Source organism: Hyalella azteca, unplaced genomic scaffold (assembly GCF_000764305.2).
Source record: "Hyalella azteca isolate HAZT.00-mixed unplaced genomic scaffold, Hazt_2.0.2 contig15403, whole genome shotgun sequence".
NCBI lineage: Eukaryota > Metazoa > Arthropoda > Malacostraca > Amphipoda > Hyalellidae > Hyalella > Hyalella azteca.
Genome location: NW_025945259.1, coordinates 21922 through 32765, shown reverse-complemented (window position 1 = coordinate 32765; position 10844 = coordinate 21922). Strand labels below are relative to the sequence as shown.

General features: G+C 41.6%; 1 protein-coding gene across 1 annotated transcript; it reads left to right on the top strand.

The window, feature by feature from the left end:
* Window positions 1-8467: 8467 nt before the first annotated feature.
* LOC108672939 lies at window positions 8468-10800 on the top strand. Its single transcript, XM_018160709.1, has 5 exons — window positions 8468-8585; window positions 9181-9210; window positions 9425-9638; window positions 9901-10029; window positions 10511-10800. The coding sequence occupies exons 1-5, from the start codon at window positions 8514-8516 to the stop codon at window positions 10798-10800; spliced, it is 735 nt and encodes a 244-aa protein (XP_018016198.1). The 5' UTR covers window positions 8468-8513.
* Window positions 10801-10844: the final 44 nt, after the last annotated feature.

Here is a 10844-nt window from a genome sequence, read left to right as displayed (position 1 = left end):
ACGTTAACGAGAGGCTCATCGGGAATCCTTTTGAATTCACTGATTTCGCTCCGAGAAGTAATTCATAGAGACTTCTAAAACTAAATGCTGGCGGAATGCACACGCATTACAAAGCTTTGTCAGCCTCTTGATTTTAGTTTATACCTAATTTATTGTATCGTTATAATGAAAATATTTCAGACCTGAAAATTTTTCAATCGTATGTAGGATGTTTTTCATTATCTATTTTCGTTTGCTCTTTTCACACTGCATTCATCCACGCTCCAAGCCTCATCGAAAAATTGTTTTTCAAATACTAGATCATTTTTCGGATTCATATTTTTTGCAGGGTTAATGGCCATATCTAATGATCTAATGAATTTTCCCGCTCTTTTAGCAAATGGTTGTGATGCAGTCGTTGCCAAAACTTTTGTCGCAAGTGTCATTTTTAGATTATTCAATTATGAAGTTTAAACTAAATCTTTAAATGTCAAAGATTTATTTTTTAATTCGAATACAAATATAACATTAACAAAGGACGAAATCCCGCGCGACAAATTCGAAATATGGCAAATTTCCCCAATGTATCAATATTTGCAGTGTACGAAGAACCCCTTACGAAGAACCCCTTAGTACGAAGAACCTCTTCTTGGTAATCTTGGTACTTGTTTGGGACATAGCAGTCCCAGGCCACGATGGATCGCCGCCTCTGAATGTCGTTCATCAGCTCTCATTTAGGCCACATGATGCACGATGCTGTTGCTTGCTTCTCGCCGCTGGTAGTGTTACAGGGGAGGTCGATCTGGGACTGTGCCCAGGAAAACGTCCAGTTGTCTCTTGAAGGTTTCCAGGGTGAACTCCCACTCTCTTAGATCTTTTGGTAGGACGTTGAACAGCCTTGGCCCTGCCACGGAAAGTGATCCTTCCCGCAGGGATTGACATCTGACTGCGGATCTGTTACGTAATGGGGGATCTTGCACAGTCTCCCCCTTCTCTCGTTGCGATATGTCTCAATCCTGAAGGTCTCGCTCTCGAAGTTTGGCACCATTCCGGTTATCATTTCCATGTGTACAGAATGACATGCCTCTCCCGTCTCCTCTGCAGTGAGTACAGACCCTGGCGCCCCAACCTCTCCCAGTAGTTCAACTCTTCCATCCCTCTGATCCTGGAAGTGAAGGTTCGCTAGACACCTTCCAGTTGACGCACTGCGCCGAGTGTGAACGGGGTCCAGAGCTGGCAGCAGTATTCTAGAATTGGTATTACAAGAGCTCTAAAGAGCGTGATCATCGGTTCCGCTTCTCTTGTTCTGAACGTCCGCCAGATCCACCCCATCTGTCGCCTACCTTTTGCGGTTATTGCCGTTACGTGATNACAGGTATAAGTTTGGCCATCGTATGTGTGGTAGTTAAAATCTCCCGCAATAACAATATTTGGGAAGGTTCACCTAAGCTGGCCACCTCTGTTTCTATTCTATCGAGAGTTTCATTGAATTTTAAGGCGGGCATTCAGGCGGTCGGTATACGATAGCTATGCACAGATGGAGATGGGGGATGTACAGTATAACATGTTGCACATATCCATTGGAGCCTAAATGCAAGGGAACTGTTTTTGCCGTGAGGAAGTTTCTGAGGTAGACTATAACGCCTCCTTTTCTTCTCCCTTCTTTTCGATCTGCTCGGTAATGTTGAAAGCCTTTCATCTCGATTTCTCCATCTTGGATATCTTCTCTTAGGTGTGACTCGGTTAAGGCAAGCATGATTATTCCTTCTGTCTCAGCAATTTCTTCAATGACACCGATCTTGTGGCGTTGGTCTTTAGCTGAGTCTTAACTGAACTGTTCATCCACTGGGACTTTTTGACTCCTCCAAGCGTAATCTTGGGTACACAGGCATCAACTGCAGACATAACCGTGTCTTTGAGAAACGACCAAGAATCAGCCACATTCATGTCCTTAATACAGTCCGAAATATTCGCCGCATTCGCCGTTTGACGAAGTTTATCATAGTCGCCTTTCGCAAAGTTCAAACGTTCACGCTTCCGAAGCGTCTTTTCTGCACAACACTTAATATTGAAAACAATGATAGGTGGTGGCTTTTCCCCAACTGAGCCTCGTGGCAAAGCTCATCTATCATTGATTCTTCGCTAGTAAATACAAGATCTAGAATATTTGGGGTCAGTTTACCCCTAAAATGGGTTGGCTTGGTGATGTTCTGGATTAAAAATAAGTCTCGCACAGACTCCAAGAACAAGTCTTTGAGAAGATTCATCTGCCCAGTCTATTTCTGGATGGTCAAAGTCACCAACGATCAACGTATGCGACCTGCTGAATGACATGCTCGGTAAAAGGCAATTTAGTACTTTATTGTTGTTATCAGAAGGGCTGCAAGGTGATCTGTAAATGACCCCTATGAGAAGGCTATCTTTGCCTTTTAGAGTAACTTCGCACCACACAGATTCTCTAGCTGATTGATGCTCTGCAGATGACTTAACTTGCTGGGCCCCATAAGAGGTTCTAACCCACAGAGCTACATCTCTACTGTACTGCTCTTCATTCAAGTTATGAAAACAATCAAAACCTGGCAGCTGAAATTCAACAAGTACAATTATCCCCCGTGATTTTTAGGGAGTGTTTCTGTAATACAAATAATGTCAATACACTCGTTTGCGATCACAGGTAACAGTTCACTTTTCTTGTTCAAAACGGAATCCGAGTTCGTGTAAAAACATTTTAAAACTTTTTGTGCACTTTCACTTTGATGTATTCGGTTACTCCCTACATTATTTACAGGCCTTAATCTACGGACATCATTCCTACTAATTACCTGTCCTCAATCTCCTCTGACTGTCCGTGAGCAGCCTGTGTTGTCTTGGCAGCTTGGAAGTGATTGACCTGATTTTCCGTGCCTTTCCGCCTGATTCTTTCCTGCCACTTCTTGCGAAAAACCGCTCTTTCTAAGGGGATGGAATCTTTCTTTACAAAACTGTCTTGTAATCAGCGGATTCTCCAAGCTTTCTCGCTGTTTTCAGCACGCTCCAGACCTGAGCAGAATCCTTTACAGTCACCAGCAGAGGTCTGAAGGAGTTGGCAGCAGCATCCTTCGAGCGTAGCCTCATGCAAGATATAACATCAATCGATGTGTCGAGTACCTTGCTGCATCAATCTACAACAAATGCCGTGTCATCCATCACTCGGTCCTTCGCATCAGATGCGTTACTTTCAGGAATCCCAAACCAGACCAGGTTGGCCTTCCTACGTTATCTATCAAGCAATTCACGTGGGCTTTCACTAGCGACTTCAGATAAATCAGCTGTCTTGTTCTTTACATCCATTTCTTCCGTATTTTTCAACTTAGCCTTCACTTCAGTCAGCTCATTGCATAGCGAGCTCAGTTGTCACTCAGCATCACAAAGTAAACCCATTTTAGAGGAAATCAGACTCCAAATACTATAGACCTAGTGTTTACTAGTGAAGAATCAATGGTAGAAGAGCTTCGCCACGAGGCTCCGTTGGGCAAAAGTCATCACCAGTCATTGTTTTTCAGTAATAAGTGCTATACAGAAAAGTCGCTTCGGAAGCGTGAACGTTTCAACTTTGCGAAAGGCGACTATGTTAAACTTCGTGAATCAGTGAGTGCAGCGAACATTTCGGACTGTATTATGAACATGAATGTGGCGGAGTCGTGGTCATTCATCAAGAACATGGCTGTCTGCAGTTGATGCGTGCGTACCTAAGATAAAGCTAGGTGGAGTCAGAAAAACATAGTGGATGAACAATACGGTTAAAGCTAAGCTAAAGGCAAAGAAGGAAGCCTACAAGCGTTATTTACGAACTCGTAGCGATGCTGAGTATAACCTGTATGCAGGAGCTCGAAATCAAGCTAAAAACGCTTGTCGCACCGCTGTCAACAATTTTGAAAAAGACGTTGCCAAAAACACGAAAAGGAACCCGAAAGCCTTCTTATTGTATTCTAGTTCGAAGTGTAAGACAAGGGACGGTATTGCTGATTTGAATGTAAATCAACGGAAGATATCTTCTGACGAGGTATCAGACTGGGTAACTGTGCGCAGTGGCGTATACCGCAAGGAAGCGTTCTTGGGCCTGTTTTGTTAGTCGCTTCTATAAACGATCTACCAGAAGTAGTGTCAAGCGTGTGCTCCATGTATGCCGATGACACAAAAGTGTATAATACAGTTAAGGATGCGTCAAATAAAATGTAACTGCAAAATGATCTTGATAGTTTAGTTGACTGGGCTGATGCATGGCAGCTGCGTGTCAATGCTGAAAAGTGTAAAGTACTTCACGTCGGCAAGAACAATGAACAGCAAGCTTACAGCATGAGAAGACACGGTTGCAACGAGAGGGTTATGATTGAGAATTCTAGCGTAGAAAAAGATCTTGGAGTTTGGGTCGACAAGGAGCTAAAATTTTCTAGGTATAATCCAATAAACTGCTTGGGCTGATCAGACGCTCCTACGAGTACCTAGATATGGAAATGATGAAGCTGTTGTTCACCTCTGTCGTGCACCCGAACCTAGAGTTTGGAAACGTTGTGTGGTCACCAAGACTTGAAAAGGACAGAAATTTAGTTGAGAGTGTTCAAAGACGTGCAACAAGGTTAATTCCAGGCTTAAAGGGCAAGTCTTATGAAGAAAGATTGAAGATTATGAAGCTTCCCAGTCTCCGTCATCGTCGCCTTCGTGGTGACCTCATTGAAGTATACAAGTATGCTCATGGGTTGTCCAAAGTCCCAGAAGGATTACTAGAATTTGAAACAAGAACCAACACCAGGGGCCACAGCTATAAACTAAAAAAACTGCGGTGCAACTTATCCACGCGACAACATTTTTTCTCGCTTCGAGTCATCGACATGTGGAACAGCCTCCATGAAGATATTGTTGACACTCCGAGTATGAACGCGTTCCAGAACAGACTAGACAAGGCCATGCAGGAGCATATGTTTAGTCCTAAAATGCCTCGTATCCTATGGAACAACTGAAATCTAGAAGCGATTTTAAATCTACTGTCCGTTGAAAAGATTTGATCAAAAGACCAGTCTAGCCAAGAAAAGTACAAGAATCGGCCACAGGCCTATCCAGGCCTATTCTTCAATGCCGAAGATACTATCCTATAATAGAGTTCCATTCATGCAAAACCAAGCCCTGTAAGTCCTTTGTAGAAGTTGGCTTGTGTTTAACCTCTTGTTTTTACCCTCTGTTTGAGAATGGCTCATAAATTTGTGGTAGTGTTCAAATCTGGAGAATTTCCGGGTCATGCTGTCAACGAGTGCACTCGCCTGCTGGACAAAAGGGAACCAGTGGATGCATTGTACCTCGATTTTGCCATGGCATTTGACAGTGTTCCGCATGAGCGGCTGTTACGTAAAGTGAAGTCTTTGGTAATTGAGGGAAACGTACTCTAATGGATCAGACATTTTCTAGTAGGTAACGACAACGCGTGTCAGTATTGACGAGCCGTGTCAGACTGAGCATCAGTGCGCAGTGGCGTGCCACAAGGAAGCGTTCTTGGGCCTATTTTGTTCGTTGCTTTTACAAACGATCTGCCAGAAGCAGTGTCCAGCGTGTGCTCCATGTTTGCAGACGACACAAAAGTTTATAATTCAGTGAAGAATGCGTCAAATTGTGCGCAATTGCAAGATGATCTTGACGGCTTAGTTAACTGGGCTGATACGTGGCAGCTGCGGTTTAATGCTGACAAGTGTAAAGTACTTCACCTCGGGAAGAACAATGAACAGCAAGATTACAGTATGAGAAGACATGGTTGCAACGAGAGAGTAATGATTGAAAAGTCTAGTGTGGACAAAGATCTCGGAGTTTATGTTTCTCTTCAGGAGCGTACGGCGTGATTTCGAGCAGTTTCGGGTACACGCTACTATCCCCGTCTCCAACAAAGTAACTGTACTTCATGCCATGGGTTTCTAGACTCGCAGAAAATCCTTCCGCGAGAATGTCGGCTTCCATTGATGACGGGCTGTCATGCCAATTTAGACTGCAGGCATGGTCTTTCGGAATTTTTTTTACGCTTAGCATACGCACAGACTGCGCAAAAGCGATTGCGTACGCCCACGAATAGAATTTTAGCCGAGCGATAGCCAACTATTGCTGCAACTCCCGAGGGAGCTGAGTAATTAGGCTCTTACGATCGCTTAGACCAGGCACCATCTGCAGTAACTAATATCTTAGGGACCCAATTTGCATCTACATTATTTTCTCGAATGGCCAAATTTTTTTCTTCTTGAGCCGCAACTTGCATGCTTTCCAAAGATGTTTCTATCCATTTGTCACTGACACGTTGCTCATATTTATGATATGTGTTTTGAGTGACGAAAGGAACGCTGAGTGATCCCGAAAATTCTGAAGCTTGCGACCTTCCGATGCCTATAGCTAGAGCACCTGACACTGCTGAATAATTTGATGAATGCACTCCTTCCTCAGGACTTTCTTCTTCAGTTCGGACACACATTTTTAATTTGCACATGCTACACTTGAATTCAAAAGTTGCGTAAAGCCCTCGTCGGACCTCTCTTACAAAAATGAAATTGTAAAATGAATACATGTTTGTATTATGCAACGTAATTTTACACACATCAGTAAAAAGATTTTTGACATCGAAGAGCCTCCTACCACTTAATGGTTGCAACGCATTTTGGAACACTCGTAGAATATCACTGTTATAGCTAGGCACGCCACTGCTATTGGGTGGCTGAGCATTCTGCACGCTCTACTCTTCACTGCTGTTGGGTGGCTCAGCGTTCTGCTCGCTCGATTCCTCACTGCTATTAGGTGGTATAGCATTTTGCACGCTGTACTCTTCACTGCTATTACATGGCTCAGCGTTGCACGCTCAACTTTTCACTGTTATTAGGTGGCTCAGCATTTTACACGCTGGACTCTTCACTGCTGTGAGATGTCTCAACATTCTGCACGCTCGATTTCTCTGACTTTTCTATTACTAAATCACTCGTCTTAATCGTTTGTAAAATTCACTTTTGGAGTTGTATTGTTGACGACATTCTCGACTGGAGCAGATGCTTGTAGAACCTTCAGTAGATTTTGTTGTTGTTTTCTGCGGAGCAAACAACATCGATATAACATTGAAGCTATATATAAACATGGGCTGTACTTCATCGCAATAATTGGCATTCACCATAGACATTATTAAAGGTTACTACAGTATAGCAAATAAAGGAACTTTCAACTTCTATTTTAGAGACCTCTGACTGATGAGATTCAAATCTTGCTATATCCATGATAAGTAACGACTGTAATAAATCTTACCTCCATCTTTTCAACTGGAGACCTTTATTGATTCGTGCTGATGAAAGGCACAATTTTTCCGATTTCTTGTGAGAGAAGCGCATTTTGTCGCCAGCATTCTAGCACACGAACTAACAATGGAAGGCAGTAATTCAAACGTGCCAGGAGGGTAAGGGGGTAAGGAGAGTAAGGAGGCTGTCCCTCTACCCCCTGGGAAGAGGGTAGGCGATCGACTATGCCGCTTCACGTGAGCTGATTTATGACCGCTAAGGAAAGTTTCGCGACAACGTACGACACTTTGACATGCTCGGGGTCAGGTCCCAAAGAAAATGGGAATCTACGATTCAGGAGTGATGAAAAAGTATTTTGTTAGGTAATTTCTACAAAATAGAGGGTGATTCAAATATAACTTTAATACCGATCAATAGAGAATAAATATCACTACTTAATCACGTCTCAAAAACTTAGGTAAGTCGCATCTCTCGCAAGTATCGATGTGGAACATTTTACTCGCAAGAACATCGATGTGGAACATTTTACTCTATCATAACTGATGTTATAAAAAATTTACATATATTTTGTAACTGTCATAAAATTGTAAATAAATATCTGAATGAGCATGAAAAATTTCAGATTGATATTTCATTTACGAGCGGAGTTATAATGACTATACGTAGTGATAGATTCTCATAGGGATTAAACCAAGCCCGCCTGAGGGCTCGCGGCTCTCAAGCAGGGCCTTAAACGTTCCGTGCATGATGGTGCTCCATGGGGCCGGGATAAATAGTTAAAAGAGTGGCGATGATTGCGTACAGTGGATATTAACGAAGTAATTGTGCAGAATATTTCATGTAGAACTGCAGGTTTGCGTTTTTCGGTCCACCGCACATCTGGAGGATTCGTTCTATGCCTAGGCGTGTGGTTGGTCCTATCCGGTCTATTTCCAGGTAGTCACTCATTATTTTTTAGAAGTGATGATATTATCCTGATGTTTGCATTTGTTAAAAAATGAACACGGACCAAAAAATCAATTAGAGGACCCTTGACCCCCGTTCAATTTAGAGGAATTTGAGAAGAACAAGGGAATTTTGTGGATTCTCAGCTCTTCTCTTGTCAATCATCAGAAGGGTAAATTTGGAAATGAAATGCTGTCTCTGATCTTTCCTTCTATGATAGTTTGCCATTCCTGTCTAATAAATCTTGTACGTTCCAGAAACTAGAAAATTCATCAGATATACAGGTTATCTTTGGAGCTAAGCATGGGGTGCACGATGAAGTGTTTATGGGGAGGCCTGCTGGTGGCGGCGCTCCTGGTAACCGCTGAAAACCTGGTGGGTGTTATTTAATTTTTATGCAACCAAAAATATAAAAAATTAAAGTGGTGAAGACATACTTGCAAAGTAAGACATGCTTCTAAGCCAAAATTTAGGAAAATGTTTTCGTCTAAATTTAAGTCATTTATCGAAAATTTCACCGGATGGAGTGCAGCCAGTTATAAATTTTAATATATAATTTAATAAATAATGTACACATTTCATTGGTTGATATTATTTCAAAGACTGCAAATTGAATGACAATAATCTGCTATACATGAATAAATGGCATGTTTGATCCCGCAATACAGATACGTATTCATCCTGGTGAGGATTAATCTTTCGGGAGTTAATTTTCTTGAAAGTAAATGAAAAAGAATGTATTAATCATGTTAATCTTGATCAATTCTCACAAAGCCACAAGTTATTTATGATATTTGGAGTGTCGCAATATACGGCATGAGTACACAGTTCTTTTTTCTATAAACTAATTTGTTCAACGCAGGTAACGCTTGAACGTAAACTATTGAAATCCCCGATAACAAGTCTGATGTTGATTAACAATTCTGATGTTGAGAAACAAGTCTGATGATATCATGTGATATTCCCTCAGGTCGGGCCCGTCAAGCAGAACTACGCCAAAGTGAGTACAGGGGCGGCTGTGATTAATAATTGGACTCAAGAATGAGCTGTTACGATTGCAAGTGGAATTCAAATGGAATAAACTAATTTTTAATAGGCGTATCATATTTTAATATTGTCTTCTGGAAAAATTAACTTTTTAGTACAAAAAATACGCTTCATTCCCCAAAATTCCGAATGTACAAACTCGATGAAATAATAATTTTTCATTTCAGATTCGTGTATCCCGTTACCCGAATACTTTCACCAGCGACTGTATCAAGATGGACGTCAATGTGGAGTTTTCCAAGTACACCACGCGAAGGACGAACAAAACCTACACGCGGCAACTTGTCTCCGTCGACTACATGACTTGCTTCCTGAAGGTGCGCGGGACCAACCTGGGCCAGCTCAAGTTTGCTGACTGCGCTGACGCTTCGGCAGCCCAAGGTAAAATGTGCACGAAGTGATTTACGACAAAAACTAAATCAGTTTGCAATGATGATTATGATTATTCAGGAGTTAGGCCGGAGGAGTGATGAGCCCGCAATTTCCGACAATAAATTTGGATCCAAATGATGATTAGTTAGTACTAGAGCTGCAATTGTGTGACTTGAAAAGTGGTACTTATACTTTAATTAGACTGGTGTGCTGGAAGTTTTTACCTTTATCACATTTAATATATTTCTCTATGTTCCTATTTACCTGACAGGGTTCGCATCGTTCAGCCTGCAGAGGGACTCGTGTTTCGCCATGAACGGCACTCCGGCTGCCATGTTCGTTGGTTGCAGCGGCAATCTGGAAACAGTTTACGTCAACACAGGCGAAAAATTTCTACCAGGTAATGAATACATTTGGTATGGATTTTAATTAAACACATAATGAATAAATGTGAATAATTATTAATATGTTTTTCAGTAATTATCATGTATTTCAAACGGAGTCACTTATTGTACGTAAAATGACTGAATAATTGCGAGTAAATAACATAATGAAAATGATTCATATGGATGCACTCGTAATCTACATTCGCAACCTGACCTTCGTATAAATGCCATAATTTCAATTAATTCGGAATTTTAGCAACAATTTCTGATTCGATCCTAACTATCAACCATAACGCAATTGGTTTCAACATATCAAGTTTCTTGATTATAATTATAAGTGATTAATTTTCTTGATTAAAAAACATTGTCCATGATTTTGAATTGGATTAAAAGTAGTAGAGCTGCCGTTCAGTGCACGTATAATGTTACGACAAGAAAGTGAGAAAAACCTTCGTAATCTTTGCAATTAAAATCTATTTTTATTTCTGTTAACAGAATTCCATTTTGAGAACTTTACTGAGGACAGCGACGTGGCGGGGTTGACGGTGAAGTATGAGGATGTGGGCGAGTGTGCAGACTTGACGACATACGAGCTGACTTTCCTGGACCAAACGGTAGCAGTGACACGAGCAACTGCCAACAGGATAGCTTACGCCTTCACACAGTGCGTAGACGTGACATTCACTCTGGTTCGCTACCTGGGCGGCTTGGAAATTGAAAATAGATCTGTTACGCAAGACTTCGCTCCGAAAGGTACTTATTTCGATCAGTTTGTGTCAATCTAACACTTTGGTTAAAAGCACAATAGAAGAGAAAGAAATTACAAGGT